The following is a 19,510-nucleotide window of genomic DNA, read 5'->3' as shown; positions in this document are numbered from 1 at the left end:
ATTATTTTCAACCACCTTTTCCCTTCTATTCCTTTAACTTCACTCTATTTCTTTCTTTGTCACACTGTTCCACTCATTTACTTTCCATTCCATTTAGTTTTATTCCATTCCAGTTCATTCCTCCCCATTCCATTTCTTCCAATTCGATTTCTTTCCACAAAATTCCCCTTATTGCCATTCCGTTCCTTTTCATCTCTTTGTATTCACTCCATTTCATTCCTTGGCATTCCATCCCACTCTACTGTTTGATCCTATTGTGTTCCTTTCCATCTCTCTCTCTCTCCTTTTTTTTTTTTTGGAGGAAGATTGGCCTTGAGCTAACATCTGCTGCCAATCCTCCTCTTTTTGCTGAGGAAGACTGGCCCTGAGCTAACATCTGTGCCCATCTTCCTCTACTTTAAATGTGGGACACCTGCCACAGCATGGCTTGATGAGTGATGTGCATGTCCGCACCCGGGATCTGAACCAGTGAACCCTGGGCCGCCGAAGCGGAATGTGCGCACTTAACTGCTGTGCCACGGGGCCGGCCCCTTCATCTCTTTCTTATGTGATTCCTTTCCATTCTTTCCCACATCTTTCTATTACATTTTATCCATTTTTATTTTTCCCTTTTAATTCCACCCTATTCATTTCTTCTGCATTCCACTACCTTCTAGTCCATTCCTGTCCACACCATTTCCATCCCATCGCTTCACTTCATTTCCATTCCTTTCCTCCCCATCCCATTTTATTTCAGTTCTTTCCATCCACATTTTCAATCCATTATGTTTCCCACCACTCCATTCCTTTCTATTCCATGTTCCTATTTACATTCATTTCTGTTTGATTGGCTTTCCTTTCATTCCACTGCATTCCGTTCTGCTCATCCTATGTACTTCTTTCCCCTTCATTTCCCCTTGCCCATCCCTTCCCCTCCCATTCAGCTCTAGTTCACTGTTGTCCGTTCCCTTCTGCTCTGTTCTCCATTCTGTTCCTTTTTCACTCCTCTCCAATCCACTCCACTCTATTGTGTTCCATTCCATTCTACTCCGTCCTTTTCATTTCCCCCTGCTCCCTTCATTCTCTTCCATTGCACTCCATTCCACTCGTCTTTGCCACTTTCCGTTCCACACTTCAACTTCTTATTCTCGAGTCCTCTCATTCCACTCCTTTCCATTTCACCCCAGTCCTTCTCGTTCCCTTTCATTTACATTCCCTTCATTTCATGCTCTTGCATCAGTTTCATTCAATTCCATTTCATTATTTTGGCTTCCACAGCATTCCATTCCATCACTTCTTCATTATTTTCAATTTCATTCCTTCACTTCTATTCTTTAATTCCCTCGATTTCCCTTTGTTATACTACTTTTCTGTCATTTCTTCTCCATTCCTTTTCTCTAGCTTTCATTTCACAGCTTTCTGCCCCTTCCTTTCCTTTCACTCAGTTCATTTCCTTTCCACCCTTTTCCATTCTGATCTGATACTCCATTTCGTTTCTCTCCTTTCCACTCCATCTTATTGCACTTCATTCTTTTCCTTTTCATTCTATTCCCTTCATACACATTTTTTTGGACGCCAAGCCATTTTATTCCACTCCATCCCTGCCTTTAATTTCCATTGTCTTCCTTTCTGTTCTACTTTATTCCATTTCCCTCCATTCCATTCATGCCTTTCACATCCCTCTCAGTTGCATTGCTAACTGATCTACTCCTTCTGATTTGTTTCCTTTTCTTTCCAGTCCTTCATTTCTTTCATGATATTTCCCTACATTTCTCCCGTGGGGAATTTGAGGCAGTTCCCAGCAAGCTTGTATACCACACCATAAAACGGTGCTAAATTAGAGATAGGAATCACAATCAGGAAAATATTTTTAATAATAGTAGGAAGTCAAGATATGGATAAAAAGTGGAAATATGCTGGACTTATATAGTATCTGTCGCTATACTTCTCATTTGTTTTTGAGTTTCCCAGTGGCCAAATGAAAAAGAGAAGTATGATTAATTTCATCAACCAAGAGGAAGAAACTTATTAGCTCATCCAGACATAAGCAGAGCTTCCCATAGCAAGTCAAGATGATGCAGGCGATGGCTTCCTAGCTCTGTGGACTAGGGAAATTCCTTTAGAGAACTCAGGGGATAACATCCTTGTCGTCAGGACAGCCAGACTACTCCACATCCGGGGATGGACTTTAGACCCTAATGCTCTGAAGGAGCCAGTGACCCATCAGACTTGGAGGAGGCAGAACAGGGGCTCAAATCCCTGTCCAACTGACAGTGTTTTGTTGGGTTTGGAAAACAGAACGTTTGGGGACACGGAACTCCAATATTTTAGTGTCTGAAGTGCTGGCTTGGGGTCGAGGGACAAGTGTGTTCCCTGTTATTCCAGAGGGCAGATCAGAGGATAGGTTAGAGAGTGGATGATTTTAGCCCAAATGACAGATGAACCCTTCTCAAAAGATGTGAATGTCCTATATCTCTTAGGGATTTTTAATAAGAAAGACAAGCCTTCTGAAAGCAGTTCAGATAAAATGGGGATTAATTGGGAGAACACTGGGGAATCTCAGATAACACAATTTTGGAAATTACTTGTGGGTCTCGTGGGGACTGGATGTTATCACGAACCTTTTCTCTCTTATGTGGTTGCTCATTTTTGCTGATCTGTGAATTCATTCCATTCTGCTCAATCCAGATTGAAGTCCTATGCAAGTTTCTTGGTCACTACCCCTCTATAACTTCAGAGTATATATAACAACATCCTCTCCTACCATTTAGGGTTTCCAGGTTCAAATTCTCCACGGGAGAACCACGTCGGCTCAGGCCGCTGTCTGGATTGCATTTAGTTTTGCCAGATCTCCAATCAGCTATGAGCTGGTACAGCTGAGCCTCTTAAGTCCCTCTTTCATCAGGGTCTGGGGACGGGAGCCACATTTGTTCCTTTTTGTCAGTAGAGCAAAGGTGCTTCCGAAAAATCTCACCCAGTAAACATCGTCTTATATCTCTTTGGCTAGAATGGTGTCACATGGTATTCCTTGTTGCAAGGGAGGCTGGGAAAGTGAGGTGTTAACCTTCCCAGCCTCGTCAGGAGAAGCAGACGGAGAAGAAGACATAGGGACGAATGTCAGGTCAGCCAACTCGGTGTCTGCTATGTTCTGGAGGGATGCAGTGAGCCACACAAAGGATCTGGAGTGGAACGTTCCAAGGAAGAGGCGGCAGGTGAAAAGGCCCTGAGGTGGGTGTATTAGTTATGTGTTTCTGCATAATGAATTACCACACACTTAGCAGCTTAAAGCAACACATGTCTATTATCTCACAGTTTCTGTGGGTATAGGAGTCCAGACACTGGGTAGATGGGGCTTCTGCAGGGTTGTAATCAAGGTGTTGGCCAAGGCTCAGGTCTCATCCGAGGCTCACCTGGGGAAGCATCCACTGCCAAGCTTACGTGGTTATCGGCAATATTCAGTTCCTCGCAGGCTGTCATAATGAGGGCCTCGGTTTCCTACCGGCCGTCAGCTGGAGGCCACCTTTAGTCCTTTGCCACGTGGCCCTCTCCATAGGCAGCTCACCACATTGCCTCTTGCTTCTACAAAGCTAGGGCAGAAGTCACGCTCTTATGTAACAGAATCGTGTGCATGCCATCATGTACATCTGATCACCTTCACCATATTGTATCGGTGAGACTCAAGTCACAGGTCCTGCCCCCAAGGGAAGGGGATAACGTAGGGCATGAGTACCAGGAGGTGGGATTATGGGGGCCACTGTGGAGTCTGTCCTCCACAGCGGGGAAGTATAGGACCATCCCAGGAAAGAGAGAGGTGCCAGCGGGACTGAAGGGCAGTGAGAAAGGAAGAGGATCTTGGGAATTTCCAAGGATGGGGAAGGAGAGTGCCGGAGTCTTTGGGCCCGAGGCTACAGCAGGTAGACCAGGAGGGCCCATCCCAAAAATGGAAAACTCACCTTTTCTCTTTGTGTAACAGGTGCTTGTGAACTCAAAATGCAGCATTTACTGCCAAACGGACCCCTCACTCTGACGGAAGCAGAGATCCTTTCTCCCAAAGTCGTAGAAAAGCCATGCACCCAATAAATGTCATTGAATATGTCTCCCTCCCTCATATATTCAATGACAGTTATTTGTGCATATTTTGTCCCAGCCATTCTCTTTGTAGACCTTGTGACATTCCGTTTCAATGAGTTGTTCACCTCTGGACTCTGGCTCCCGCCAAATCTTAGGCTTTTGACTCATGTTTCTCTAAAGGCAATAGAAACAGGGCAAAGGTGGCCAAGAATTAGAAGGCCAAGCTGGAAGACCGAGCAGCTGGGGATGCCACGGCTGCATCACGAGGACGGACAAACGCTGTCAACGGACACAGCAGTCAGGGAGATGGGTGAGTGTGAGTCAGCCGCAGATGAGCATGGGGGACGTTTGCATGGGTCAGTCAAGGAGCGTCTTTTCAAATCATGGTAGAGGATAAGGAACAAGGAGGTGTTAAGAGATGACAGGAGACAGAATGGCTATAACTAACAAGATGGGAAGCAACAAGTGTTGGAGAGGATGTGGAGAGAAGGGAACTCTCATACACTGCTGGTGGGAGTGCAAATTGGTGCAGCCACTATGGAAAACAGTATGGAGATTTCTCAAAAAATTAAGAACAGATTTACCATACAATCCGGCTATTCCACTGCTGGGTATTTATCCAAAGAACATGAAAACACACATAAAGATACACACACCCCTATGTTGACCACGGCATTATTCACAACAGCCAAGACTTGGAAGCAATCTAGGTGCCCATGAAGGGACGAATGGATAAAGAAGATGTGGTGTTTATACACAACGGAATACTACTCAGCCATGAGAAACGATGGAATCCAGCCATTTGTGACAACATGGACGGACCTTGAGGGTATTATGCTGAGTGAAATAAGTCAGAGGGAGAAAGTCAAATACTGTATGATCTCACTAATAAGTAGAAGATAAAAACAATGACAAGCAAACACATGGCAACAGAGATTGGATTGGTGATTACCAGAGGGGAAGGGGGGAGGGAGGAGGGCGAAAGGGATAATTAGGAACATGTTTGTGGTGATGGAGTGTAATTAGTCTTTGGGTGGTGAACATGATGTAATCTATACAGAAATCAAAATATAGCGATGTACGCTTGAAAAACAAAAACAAAACAAAACAAAAAAGAGATGAAGGGAGAAAACATAGAATGAAATGAGGGACTGAGGCACCCGGGACGGAGTAGGCACGAGATGCTCAGAATCCCAAGGAATTCAGGGGTGGAGACGGTGAGAATGAGATTTGCTGAAGGTAGAGAGAGTGAGGAGTCAAGGATGACTCCCAGGTTTGTGGCCAGAGCATCTGGCCCACTGGCTGGCCATTTTGTGAGGCAACAGTGGGAGAGGAGCAAATTTGGGATAGAGAGGGAAATCAAGAACGTGGTTTAGACGTGTCAAGAATCAACTTGAGAATCAAGGAGGCAATTTTTCATAAAAGTCTAGATAGATCACAGCTGTGGAGTCACTTCTGGGAATTGTCAGCGGAATTCAAAGCTACGGGGCTAGATGAGATCTTGTGTCGGGGGTCTTCAAGTCACCCTCAGGCTTGATGATTTGCTAGAAGGATTCACAGGACCCAGAAGTCATTATACTCATGGTTGTGGTTTATTACAGCAAAGGACAGAGAGTCAAATCAGGAAAGGGAAGAGGTGCACAGGGTGACGTCTGGACATAGCAGGTGCAAGCTTCAAAGTGTCTTTCTCAGTGGAGTCACGTGGGAATTCCCCCAGCGATGGCGTGTGGCAAGGCGTGTGAAGGGCTACCAGCCAGGGAGCTCACCCCCAACCCGAGTGTCCAGGGTTTTTATAGGGGGTCAGTCACATAGGCATATGCTACCTGTAGGACTGACCTCGGTCACTGAAGCTCCAGACGCCCAGAAGGAAAGGTGTCATCCACGGATCACACTGTCTGCATAAACTATCTGGACACACTGGGACCGCATGGCTCAAGGCCTCAGGGATGCAAACACACTTTTATCAGACAGAACATGACAAGAGTTCAGTTCCTAGAAGCTGGCCAAGATCTAGTCACGAAAACAGGCCTTTCTTGGGACTATTCAGGGTTTGAGCAATCCTGGCCTGTTGAGTTAACCCTTTGCCTTACAGATCTCAAAGACAGCGGAGGAAGACAGAGGAGAGCAGGGGCTGACAGCTAAGCCCTGGGTCCCTCCAACGTTTATAGTTTGAGGACACGATCAAGCACAGGGAAAGGACTGTCCTTTTTTTCTCCTCTGCCAAGGACCCCGTCTCCGCCAATAGCCTAGGGACAAGTCATTCTCCCTCTAGTATCTTCCAGCATTTAGAACAAATGGGTCCACGACCTCCTCGCTCTTCAGTAGAGGTTCAGAGCTCCCCCAACTCCGGGCCAGCAGGAGCTGAGTATGAAACTTGGGTCTCAGTCAATCCCCAAACAACTGACAGAGGGAAGCTCTGGGCGGAATGGGCATCTTTCTAGAAGGAGCTCCCGTGTCTCAGCAGGAGCTGTTCTGAAGTCCCTGTAATACTAGGGTCAGGTCAGGATTTGAGTGCTCCTGGAATCGGCACCATCTTGTTCATTTTGAAAGAAAAATACAAAGACCAGACAAAAGACACAGTCAGTCTTAAATTACGTATTACCAATGCTTTAACGTCTGAATATCTTAGAGGAAAACTATAACAACAAAAACAGGTGAACAGAGAAAAAGGAGGACGAGCGAACGCTCACGGCATCCCCTTGTGCTTTTGTTGTATTTGGACTCAATCTGTTGATCGATCTGCAAGCCTGGACATCTCTGCAACACAGCCAGCAATATGGCATTTCTACGTTTTTTATCTGTCTTGCAGGATTTTGAAGGTTTCTTCTTCTTCTTCTTTTTTTTTTTTTTTTGGCTTCTATTATGAATAAACATGAACTTAGCTGTCTTGTCTGCAAACTTAGCAGTGCTGATGTAGACGAAGATATTGACGTGTAGGCAAACGGCAATATAATCTAGAAATTCAGAGCACGGACTCTGGAATCCAGCTTCTTGGACCCAACTCCCAGCTCTGTCCTTAGAATACAAGCTAGGGTAATTTACTTAACATTTCTGGGCTTCAGTTTCAGCTTCTGTAAAATGGAAATAACAGTGCAACCTCCTAAGAGTAGCTACGAGGACTGAATGAGAAATCTCTATAAGGCTATACAACAGCGCCTGGCGCAGCGTGTTACATAAACGTCCACGATTATTCGTTTCATATTCAATGACTTTGTAAACTCTCCTTGACGTTAATTTCTTTTAGTTAATTCTCTTGGGTCTTCTGGTTTGTAATGACGTCCACTAATAATAGGAATTTTGTATTCTTTGTACCTAATGCCAGTCCTTATCTATCAGACAGACACTGAAATGTTTACAGATGAAATCATGTGTAGGCTTCGCTTCCAAATCACTGGGCAATGAGGAGAGTGCAAAGCACAGGTGGGGGTACAGATGACACACGATGGAGTGGAAAATTGTCTAAGTTGCATGATAGGCCAATTGGGGGTAATTAAACTAGTCTCTCTACTCTTTTGTTTGAAATTTGTATAGTAAAAATTAAAAAAAAAATAATCAGCTACCCACTTCAACTTAAAACCTAACATTGTATTTAACCCTCAAACATCAGAGGCATGCCAGTTAAAAGAGAACACAAACAAGAATGCCACTTTTACTGACATTATTTTGCAAATGGCAGCCAACACAATCCCATATGAAAGGGACTATCTGGCTAAAAATACTGGTAAACAAGAAATGAAATTATCTGTAGATGACTGTCTCACTAGAAAAGCCAAGAGGATAAAATGGATACCAAAGGTATTCATGACATTTCAGTAGGTTAACCAGATACAAAATAAATAAATAAATATTTTTTTGCTGAGGAAGATTGGTCGTGAGCTAACATCTGTTGCCAATCTTCCTCTTTTTTTGCATGAGGAAAATTAGCCCTGAGCTAACATCTGTGCCAATCTTCCTCTTCTTTGTATGTGGGTTGCCACCACAGCATGGCTGACGAGTGGTGTAGGTCTGTGCCCGGGAACCGAACCCACAAACCCAGGCCACTGAAGTGGAGCATGCAAACTTAACCATTAGACCACGGGGCTGGCCCCCAAAAATAAATATTTTTAAAAAATCAACCACAATACCAATTATAAGAAATGTTGGGGGCACAGATTACATGTCAAATAGCAATAATTTGTTGTTGTTGTTAAAAGTCAGGATTTATATGAGAAAAACTACAGGAGTGCTTTGACATTGTTAAAAAAAACTTTAAAATACTGTATTTTCATACAACAGGGCTCCAATTTGCAGCATCCTCACTGGAGAAGTGGAAATAAACATCACAATTTGCTCACAGGGCGAGTGTGCTGGTTAGCGAGATGTTAAAGCATTTAACCTAAGGCCAGGAACCTTTGTTTCTTAAAAAAAAAACAAAAAACCCAATATTTATTGAGCACCTATTACATGCCAGGTACCCTGGGTGCTGCGGAGACAGCAGTGATCAAAACGGATACAAATCCTTTTGCTTACAGAGTTGACAGTCTAGCCATGAAGGCAGATAGATAACAGACCAAATACGTATCTAAAAAATTGAGTGTGTTAGTGAAAACTTCTCTATAGAAAAAATAAAGATGAGGAGGGAGACAGGGAGTAGCTGGGGAGTGAAGGGTTGGTTTGCAAGTTTCCAAGGGTTGGTGGGGGAATGTCTCATGGGAAGGTGACACCTGCCTAAAGACCAGACGGTGAGAGCCAGCTGGAATCCTCAGAAGAGGAGCAGGCCAGGCAGCACGAACAGCACATGCAAACGTCCTGAGGTGGGAGCCTGCTAGAGTTAGAGGAGGAGGAAAGGCCAGCGTGGCTGGAGCTTAGCCAGGAAAACGGTCAGGAGACGAAGGCAAAGACAAAAGGGGAGGGGTAGGGTACAGATCCTAAAGGCCTTACAGGCAGAGAAAGAAGAAGATTTAAAAAACAAAAGGATTCTGGTTATTTTGCTATTATTATTAACTGCAAAAACATATCAGATTCTCGAAGGGCTTGATAGGAAGTGACGGGACTGGAAAAGGGGTTTGTCGCAACTATCACAGGTGTGCCTTAAGGACCAAAGGAGACGGTGCAGGCCAAGCGTCCGACAAGGCAGCAGGCGCCCGGGAGGGGTCCCCGCTGTTCCCCTCCGGATCCCATGTCAGGGCCAGTCGCGGGCGTCAAGCGGGGCCCGAGGCCAGCCTTCCCCAACTCAGCCACTCCCCACGCATCGGGAGCCCGGTCTCCGCCTGCGGGTCCCGCTCCTCCCCCCGGGGACACCCGGACCTGACGCCCGCTCCCCATCCAGCCGCATCCCCGCACCCACGGCCCGCGTGGAGCTGGAGCCCCGCCTCCTCGCCGCCCGCGCCGCGAAGGCTTCTGGGAATTGTAGTTCCCGCTCGCCGACCCCCAAAGCACTTCCGGGTTCGGCCAGAAGCGCAGCCATTGTCCTGCGCGCGGACGCTGGCTGTCGCCGTGCGTCTCGGCCCTTTGGAGCTTAACTCGAGCGGCGCTGCGGATGCCGAGTTGGGGGGTGGAGCGAACACGCTTAGCCCGAGTCTGTCGTGTGCAGAATCGGAGCAGGGCTTGCTTGAGCCGCGCTCGTCCTGCCGCAGAGACGCGCCGGGCACGGAAGCTGGGACAGGCCGGGCCGCGCGGACGCCCAGGTTGGTGAGGGGCGGGGCGGCGCTGGGAGCCCCGTGCGCGCATGCGCAGGGTCTAGGCGGGAAGCTGGGTTGGGGAGTGTGGGTGGGAGATCTGGGACCTGCGCGGGCGGCGCTTCAGCTTCGGGTCCCCGAAGTTGGTGGGGGTTCTCGTGCAGCTGCAGCTGCCGGGGCTGTGCTCTGCGCGCGTGCGCGGTGCTGGGTCACGTGGTGCTCTGGTCCCGGGCCTGAGGGTGCCCAGCGTGGTGGGCGACAGGTCAAGTGCATGGGTGCGGGGGAGATCCTCGCCTCCCCCTCCTCCAATGCCGCGCCTGTTTAATGGAGGGCCTGAGGACGACCGGGCTGAGGGAGTGCTCAGCTGCAGATTCTGGTCCCTGCAGGAGATGCTCTGCGCCACTGTCCCGATCCCCTTGAGCAGGCCTTTGAGTAGGAAGGACGAGGCAGGAGGCGATATTCTGGGCAGCCGGGATCCTGGAGCAGACGCCGCTCTTCTCGCAGGCCTGCGGGCACCCTGCAGGTAGAGGAGAGACCAGGCTGGGGTTGCACATTCTTGCCCCGGGATAGGCAGTGCTCCTTCAGCAGACCCTCAGTAGGAGTCGCTGATGGACTGCAGACGCCCAGGATGAAGGCGGGACCGGGGCCCAGAGGCAGGTTCTAGGCGGAGCACTGCCTGCACGTGCTGGGGGTGTCTGGATGCGAAGCAGGGGCTCCGAGGGATCATCCTGGGACCCAGGGAGCATAGGGCAGAGCCCCAGGGCATTGAAGTCTGGTGGAGACGCTGCGGTGGAGGTGCAGACCCCGAGAGCGGGAACGACAGAGCTGCAGCAGCTGCCATCACTGCTGTTTGGGGAGGGAGCAGGATGCTGCCGGCGTGAGGATGAAGTAGGCGTTCCCGGGACCTTTGTCAGCGTTTGCTCTGCTTGCAGGCATGACAATGCCCAGGTTGGGAGAGGGACAGAGTCTGGGCTGCAGCTCTGGACCTGGAAGGGTCTGTCCTCTGTCTGTCACCCGGGGGCTCATGTTTGGGCAGGAGGAAGCGAAAGGGCCCACTTGCGGTGGAAGCTGCCCTGTCAGGAGCTTGAGACCCCCCAGGCGGGTGAGTGCCCTGGTCCTGGGGCTGATTCTGGAGCTCTGTGCTCCAGCCAGTGTTCGGGTGTGCTGATGGCAAGCAGGCTGTGGGGCAGGTGACCCCACAACCTTCACGGGGGCTTGTGGGTGCGTGTGGTGTCCCAGGTGGGTTGAGGCCCAGAGTGGGGATGCAGCTTCTCCTCTCAGGAGCAGCACGGGCAGAGAGCCCAGGTCCTGGATGCCGGTTCTGGGCGTGAACCTGCCCTGTGTGTGCGTGGATATGTCACTAGGAGGGAGAACCTGGGTGGGTGGCCCCTGTGCGGTGGCTGCTGGAGTAGAGTCTGGGGCCCCAGTTTGGAGCTGCGGGTTCCCATCTTGGGAGAGCCGAGGCTATTCCAGCTGTACGTGCACTGGCATCTGGGCAGGATGGTGAGACGTGGGCAGTCTTAGGACCCTGGTACTGCCGGGGGATGCCCAGGTGGGTGGAGGGAGCAGCTGCAGACTGCACTGCAGAGGGTAGGGCTGCACCAGGGCCCTCTGTGCCGCACACACACAGCATTTGTCCTGGAGGTGGGTCTTAGACAGAGGGTATTGGGGTCTTTGTGCAGACGGTGCCCTCATCACCGCTGGGTGATGGCCAGGTTAGTGGAAGGACAGGATCTCCCTGAGGGGCCCAGGAGGGTACTTAGGCAGCAACCTGAGCAGGTGTGGCTCAAGTAGGGGCCTGTGGAGGAAACTGGGTTTGGGTGCAGGGTCCGGTACAGCTGCATTGTGAGCCCACACGATACTGTTTGAGTGAGAGTCCACTGGGAGTGAGGGAGCGGGTAAGAGGAAGAGAGAGAGCAGGAGTGGAGCGTGTAGGGTGGCATTTGCCAGGGGCTGTTCTGGCTCAGACTCAGAAACACCTAGTCGGTACAAAGACAGCTGAGCTCCAGAGGTATACATTCTGGGCCTGCCTGGGACAGGCTGCCCTTGGCTGGCCTGTGCTGGTATGTGTCACAAGGCCCCCAGTCCTGGGCTCAGTTGCCGTTTTAGGCCTGACTACATCCAGGTTGGTGGAGGGACCAGGTCAGAGCTACAAATTCAGGGCCCAGGAGGGTTTGGGGGTGGGAATCTGGACTGGCGCTGTTCTGGTCGGGGCCAGCGGACCCCAGGACGGTGGAGGGACAGGTCCTGGGTGCCTGGAGCTGTGTGCATGTGCTTGGCTGTTTGAGCGGGAAGTGGGAGGCAGGCCGCGAGGGGTATCTGCAGGCTCAGGGCTGGTGAAGGGGAGGGGAGACCCGGGGAGGGTGGGGCTGTGTCTCGAGCTCTGAGCTTCGTGCGTCTAGTTAGGGAGGGGGCTTCTGGGCCGTAATCCCCCAGCCGGCTGCTTGCCCTAGGAAACGGTGCTGGTTTGGGGCTGCAGATTCAGCTTGAGGGGAAGGGGTGCACACTAGGGGATCCTCTATGTGCTGGGTGTTTGTGGGCGTCCCAGGACCCAGGGGGGTAGGGAGGGTCTGATTTGTGCTGCCGATTTTGGGGGTGGGCGGAAGGCCGCCTTTGGGCGTGAGGTTGGCTCACGGGTAAGTGGCCCTGAGGCCCGGATAGTGGAGGACCCGGGTTGGAGCTGCCGAGTCTCGGCCTGGGAGAGGGACTACATGTGCATGCATGGCTATTCGGGCAGGAGTCTGAGCAGAAGCTTCTAGAAGCACGCTTGCCATGGGGAGCGCATCCTGGGAGCAGAGACTTATCCAGGGAGGGGACGCCATGGTGGCCCTGCACGATGATGCTGTACTCAGGCTTCTCCTTGCAGCTCAGGACCTCGGGCCCCTGCCCGCCGGGAGGAGAGCATGGAAGAGCAGGATGAGAAGCCGCCAGGGTCCCTGAGGGCCTGTGTGCAGGTGAGTGGAGGTTCTGCTGGGACACCCAGAGCTTGCTGCCACCCAGGCCCCACCGCGCAGCCCTCTATGCTGGGGAGGCTGCCCCAGCTCTCTTTGCAGCGTTTCGGGGCCTGTTGGTCCCTCCTAACTGGTAGGCTTCTAGCATTTACACACTATACATTGTGTACATGTATTTCCTCGATGCTCCAGTGACATAAGGACAAGCCCTGGAGCCCTGTCTGGCCACGGACCTGGGGAATGCTGTGGATTTACCCCAATGAACCTGCCACCTTCACCATCACTACTCTGTCTGGAGGAATTTCACATCCTGTATCAGAAGGCCTTAGAATGCTGCTTCCCCATCGGCCAGCAGCTCACAGCTCTGTTTGAGAACAAGCAATTGGAAATACGCTAAGTGTGTGATGTAAGAGGAGGTGTAAATGAATTATGGTTAGACCGTGAAATCGAAAACACTGTAGCTATTGATATAAGAAGGGATACTTACCAACATAAAAAGGTAGTTATAATGTATGTTGAGTAACTAGCGTTTAGAAATGGTCACTTTTTAAAAAAGGGATGTTGTTTGTGTGTGTGTAGAAAATATACTAGAAGATTATAAATATGCCAGTTTACAAAGATCATCTGTAAGTTACATCCCAAGTGACTTTCTGTGTTCATTTACTTATCTGTATTTTCATACTTTTGTACAATGCATTTTAAAGTTAAGAAATTAACCATTTAGAGAGTTTTCCTACAACAGATATTCTTTGAAAACATTTAATCTCTTAAAAAGTTTAAATTAGAATTTCACCTTCCCCTTCCTGAGCAGTTCAATCCAGGAGGCCCTAGGTGGGGCCGAGTTCGGGAGGCATCTGCCATTGAGGATGGGTGGCCTGCTGTGGGTGTCACAGGCTGATCAGGGTGTGGAGGGTGTCACTGGCCAAGCAGGGTGAGGAGGGCATCTGCACGGGATGGCAGCTTGGCACGGGGATTCAGAGCCCAAGTGGGTGAGGCAAGTGTCTGTACAAGGGAGGGAATCTGTTTTGGGGTGACAGGGCTAGAGTGGGTGAGAAGCGGGGGAGACCCCAGTGTGGGCAGCCCAGGTGCAGCGATGGTGTCCATGCAAAGGGAGATCCAGTGTAGGCTGTCGGAGCCGGAGCAGGTGAGACGTGCACCCATGTCGGGGACGGGGACGCTTGCTGGTATGCCATGTCACAGCTCGAGCAGGCGGAGGGCATCCACGCATGAGGGTAGCCCGGCGTGGGGTATCAGAGCCCACGCAGGATGTCAAGGGCACCCACACGGAGCCCGAGTCCGAGTGGCACGAGAGTGAGGCCGTGAAGAGGCCGCCTCGTCTCCAGAGTCAGACCCCAAGCAGAGCAAGGAGGACCCTGGCAGGGGGGTGGCAGAGGCCGGGGGCCGAGGAACCTGTGTGTGGGAGAGGCAGTGACAATGAATGTGAGAGATTAGTTCCCTACAGGAGGTTGATCAGGTAAGTAAATACACCCAGGGTCCAGGGAGCCAGGGTTCTCGCTGTCAGACACGGAAAGAGAAAACCCTGGAATGCACTTTGTGGTGTGCAGTGGGAAAGGAGGCGTTGACGTGGCTCATGGTTTTCAGTAGACATGGGTGTAGACATATGTGGAGAGGTGCCTATGGGTGTGTGTGTGTGTGTGTGCGCACAGACATATGCACACATATTCCCTGTCTGTCCACTGTGAGGGCCTGGGAGCCGTGACATTCTGATGCCAACGTGCACACCTAGTGCCCAGATTTTGATTTCTACGTATGCCACAGGCTTTATAGGTTCACTTTTAACGGATGTTTAGTGTTCATTTTTTTGCTGTTACAAATAGCATCACTGTCAGTGTTTGTATGTATGATTCCTTGTACACACACGCGTGAGTTTTAGCGGGAGTTATGCAAATGTAACTTTACATTCACAGCATTATTGGAACTACAGGTAAGGCTTGCCTTGACATGGCCATTGACATTTTGTGCTAAGCTGATGACTATGGGTGTTTTCTGGGAATCGTAATGGTCCTTTTGCCATTTTCTTGTACGTTGTACACCTGAGTTAGCAATCTGTTGTTAGAGTGTTTACTTCCATCACATATTTATTGATTGCCTCGCCAGCGTGAGGGCCTGTGTGAGGCGCTGGGGAGAAAGCTGAGTTAGTTCTCACAGACAGAAGTGCACTTTCCATGTGTTGCAAGGCTGTGTGGGAAAAGCACAAGCACCCTCCTTCTTGTATTGGTTATCTGTGATCGTGTGCCCCAAACTTAGCAGCTGAAAGCGGCCAACATTGATTGTCTCACGCAGTTTCCGAGGGTCAGGAACCAGGAGCAGCTCGGCTGGCTGTTTCTGGTGCTCAGGGTCTGGCAAGGTTGTAATAAGGCTGGGGCTGCTGCCTCCGGAAGGCTTCTCTGGGTGGGAGGACTCGCTTGCAAGGTCACTCATGTGGCTGTTGGCGAGAGGCCTCCACACCACATAGACCTCTTTCTCCCAGAGCAAATGATCTGAGAAAAAGAGAGAGAGAGAGAGAGAGAGTGCTTAATTGCACCCAACCAAGATGGAAGCCAGAGACTTTTAACATCTGACCCCGGCAGTGACACACCGTCACGTCCTCTGTAATCTGCTGGTCCCACAGACCCACCCTGGTACCATGCGGTCAAAGACGACCCAAGGGTGTGCATACCAGGAGGCAGGGGTCCTGGGGCCATCTTGGAGGCCGGCTACCACACGTCTCCAATCTGAATGTGCCTAGTTAGTTTTAATCGATATCAGAAGATGCACAGGTACCTTGTTTGGGCCTGAGGGATGTTGATGAGGGCCCTGGCAGGGAGGAAAATCCAGGGAGCCCAAGTCTTGGCTTTGAATGAGTGACGGGCATTAGTCCAGTGAGCTGGCCCAGGAAGGAGCCATATTAGACATCACCTGAGAGAGTTCAGTGGCCCCCACCCTTCAAGTAGCTGGGCCAGCAAAGGTCTTCAGGTGACTCTGAGCCCTCCCTGCCTTCAGGGACTGAGACCAAAAGTCCTGTGAGCCAACCCTGGTGGCCTAGTGGTTGAAGTTCGGCGCACTCTGCTTCATTGGCTCGGGTTCAGTTCCTGGGTGTGAAGCCCACACCACTTGTCTGTCAGTAGTCATGCTGTGGCGGCAGCTCATATGGAAGAACTAGAAGGACTTAGAACTAGAATATATAACCATGCTTGGGGCTTTGGGGAGGAAAAAAAAGAGAGGAAGATTGGCAACATATGTTAGCTCAGGGCGAATCTTTCCCAGCAAAAAAAAAAAAAAAAAAAAAAAAAATCTTGCCAAGTGGGTGGTAGAGCCTCACCCATCCCCTGTCAGTCTGAACATTCAGAGCTGGGCGGGTTGTTGGTGAGTTGGCGACCCCCGTGGTGGAGGGTCTATCCTGCGCTTTTGAGGAAAATGAGAATTATTCATAGATGGTGGTGTGGGATGGGAGAGAGAATTTTCTTGGGCATGAGAACTAGTGAGACCCTCTGGTCCGGAGGACCTCTGAGTAAATCAGACGGAACCTTCAGCTTTCTAGTTGGATGAGGATTGGTTGAATTATTGATCAATGTCCGCTTGAATCAATAATTAAGAAACTTCAGGGCCTCCACGTGGGCCCTGTGTGTCATGGCCGTTGAGCTGAAATGTGAGCTCTGCCCTGCATCTCCTGTGGGCACTGAGAAAGAAACACACCGAAGAAGGACCAGTCCCCTGATGGGGTGCCTGTTAGAGTTAACTTTCTGTAGGTCCTCACGGAGACAGAGGGCTTCCAGTTGGCACACCCCAAAGGCAAAACTTCGAGAATTGAGTTCAGCGATAATTCTGTGCCTTGACTGGAAGCTTTGTTGTGTTGCCTCAAGGACCCCCCAAGTTGAGAAGGGGGTGTGTGGTCACCTCTATTTACAGGTGAGCAAATGGCAAATGGTCCTGGGTCTGCTTCGACCACGGGCTTGCTGCGAAGTGGACAGGTCACCTCGTAACGGCTCTGCTCATCTCCTTCCTCTGTTCTGGGTCCCATGTGGTCCCAATAAACGAAAAGGATAATTTTTAAATGCTCCAGAAGGACATTATGTTAAGTGAAAGAAGCCAGACACAGAAAGACAAGTACGGCCCGGTCTCACTTACATGTGGAATCTAAAAATGTCAAAGTCACGAAAGTGGAGAGTAGAGTGGCACTTGCGAGGGGCCGAGGGTGGGGGAGACGCAGAGATGTTGGCCAAAGAGTGCAGAGGTTCAGTTACGCTGGGTGAGAAAGTTCCGGAGATCTCATGTGCGGTACGGTGACTGTGGGATTGCATACCTGCAGTTTGCTGAGGGAGTTGATCTTCAGTGTTCTTACCACAAAAAAGACCTATAACTGCGTGAGGTGGGGGGTGTGGTCGCGCGCTTGCCTGTGGTCTTCATTTCACAATGTGTATGTCGAGCCTTCTCATGCACCTGAAAGATGTACAATGTTTATTTGTCAAGTGGACGCCAATAAAGTTGTAGAATGAATAAATAAGTTGTTAATAGTGAAAATAACAATGCTCCAGAGCACATAGACGTGGGGGTAAAGGCTTTTAATTCCATGCCACCGTCCCAAACCGTGCACATCCCCCTCATCCTTTCAAATTCAGAGAACCCGCATTGTGCTCCTACTCAACACTGAGGAAAAAACACAGATGAAAAACATAGTTCTTCACAGGATAGAAGTCATGACGCAGGGGAGAGAGATCTAAGGATGGAAGTAATACGAGAATGATTTCACTGATACTGCAAGGGTCCAGTGTGAACAGCTAAGAAATCCTGAGGGAAGAGGAGACCAGACTTTGTGCAATCTGGGAACACTGCATGGAGGAGGTGGCGTCTGATCTGGGGCTTGAGTGATCCGTCAGACTTGAGTGGAGGGGTGGTTGATAGAGGGGAGCTGGGAGCAGTCAGTCAGTGTTCAGACCATCTTTGCTGAGCTCTGTGGACTTCAGTGAGTTTACTGAACTTTATTCCTGTTAACTTCTGTGTTGGCGAAATAGACATCACTCCTTTCTTCAAAAAACTTTTGATGGGCCGTCCCTGTGGCTGAGTGGTTAACTTTGCGCACTCTGCTTCGGTGACCTGGGTTGCCGGTTCGGATCCTGGGCGCAGACCTAACACCACTTATCAGGCCATGCTGTGGTGGCGACCCACACAGAAGAACTAGAAGGACGTACAACTAGAATATGCAACTATGTACTGGGGCTTTGGGGAGAAAAGAAAAAAAAGAGGAAGATTGGCAACAGATGTTAGCTCAGGGCCAATCTTCCTCACCAAAAAAGCATACCTTTTAAAAAAAACCACAAACACTTTGGAAATTGCTGGAATTGCAATACCATTGGCATTCCCTTTAAAAAAAAAAAAGAAAAATTTAGACAATTGGGTGAGGTAGTCTATGTGGAAGTATTCTATCTATTATTAAACGTACTGAGCAAATGACAGATGACTAGATTATCTAAAGGAAGCTGCAGGAGCTAAGATGGAAATACGGGAGACATTCCTCAAATGGTCGGTAATACAGTGGATAGGGAGAGTGGATGGGGGTGTATGGGTGTGTGTACACACGCTTGTGACAAGATGGTTTTGAGCATTTAGTTTGAGTGAGTGAGTTGGGAGCCGGTTCTGGACGCTGACGCCTTGAGTTTGCCGAGGAGGAAAAGCGCCCACTGGAGATTTCTTCTAACCAGAGGAGCGATCGCGCCCAGCAGTGGTTGGGTGCCTTTGGGGGCCACAGGGTCATCCGTGAAGGCTCAGCACATCCCATGTCCCTCCTCTCAGTGGTTGCCTTACTGTCCACACACGTTTATGAAGGGCCTACTGTGTGTCAGTGTTGATTCAAGCGTGAGACCGTGGTGAACAGGAGAAACGAGAGCTCGGCCCTTAGGGAGCCCACTCCAGTGGAAGCTGGATAAAAAGCAAAGGCTTAGGTCTGTGTGTGACGCCCAGAAATGGCAGCAGGTACCGTGGTGGAATCGCCTGCCTGGATGGGAGCTGTTGACTGTGAGCTGAACGGATCTCCATTCTGTTTTCCTCATGAAAACTTTTACACCAAAAGGTGTCGAGAACAATTTTGATTAAAGAGAAGGGGCACCGTGTTCCCCAAGTAGGATTGTTGTAGCACTTGTAGCAGATAAGGAACATTTTGGAGTTTTGTTTCTTCCAAGTACCTGCTGAGGTAGAAACATTAAGTTGTTCAGTTCTTGGCATTGTTTCTTAACTGATCTTAGCTGTTTTAAAACAAAAAACAGGGGCCAGCCTGGTGGCGTAGTGGTTAGGTTCCATGCACTCCACTTTGGCAGCCTGGGGTTTGTTCACAGGTTCGGGTTCCGGGTGCAGACCAACCCACTGCTCATCAAGCCATGCTGTGGTGGCGTCCCACGTATAAAGTAGAGGAAGATGGGCACGGATGTTAGCTCAGGGCCAGGCTTCCTCAGCAAAAAGAGGAGGATTGGCTGCGGATGTTAGCTCTGGGCTAATCTTCCTCACCAAAAAAACAAAAAACAAAAACCCCAAAACAATGAGTAATAATTTAAAATACAGGCTAGTGTTTGTAAGTTTTCCTTTCTTGAGAAACTTCTCATTTCTCAGGCATTTTTTTTTTTTAATTATAGGATGAGTTAACTTCTGGCCCCTAAATTGTTGGAATTCAATGTCAACCGCTTTTGTAGCCGGAAGAGACAGGTTTGGCATCATCACATGTTAGGAGCGTGGTTTCTCTTTGCAGCCGAGTTTCCGTGATGTGGTTGGGTTCATTAACAGTGCCCGGTCAAAACCTGTGGCTCCCTCGGACCGTCTGTAGTTGTGTGGGGGTTACTTTGGCCTTGTGAGTTGGGTTCATTT

General features: G+C 49.8%; 1 protein-coding gene across 3 annotated transcripts in view; it reads left to right on the top strand.

Annotated features, from left to right (window-relative positions):
* Window positions 1-9,467: 9,467 nt before the first annotated feature.
* Window positions 9,468-19,510, top strand: part of ZNF180 (zinc finger protein 180) — a 29,887-nt gene continuing 19,844 nt past the window's right edge. For 2 of the 3 annotated variants that reach the window (XM_070224602.1, XM_014741939.3), the window contains exons 1-2: window positions 9,468-9,716; window positions 12,574-12,661. In XM_070224602.1, the coding sequence (XP_070080703.1) occupies window positions 12,611-12,661 (51 nt within the window). In that variant the 5' untranslated portion in view covers window positions 9,468-9,716; window positions 12,574-12,610. The remainder of the gene's footprint in view (window positions 9,717-12,573; window positions 12,662-19,510) is intronic. The other variant, XM_070224603.1, reaches the window with a different exon arrangement.

This window comes from Equus caballus, chromosome 10, assembly GCF_041296265.1.
Source record: "Equus caballus isolate H_3958 breed thoroughbred chromosome 10, TB-T2T, whole genome shotgun sequence".
NCBI lineage: Eukaryota > Metazoa > Chordata > Mammalia > Perissodactyla > Equidae > Equus > Equus caballus.
Note: the sequence above shows the minus strand (reverse complement) of the source record. Positions and strands in the feature narration are given on the sequence as shown.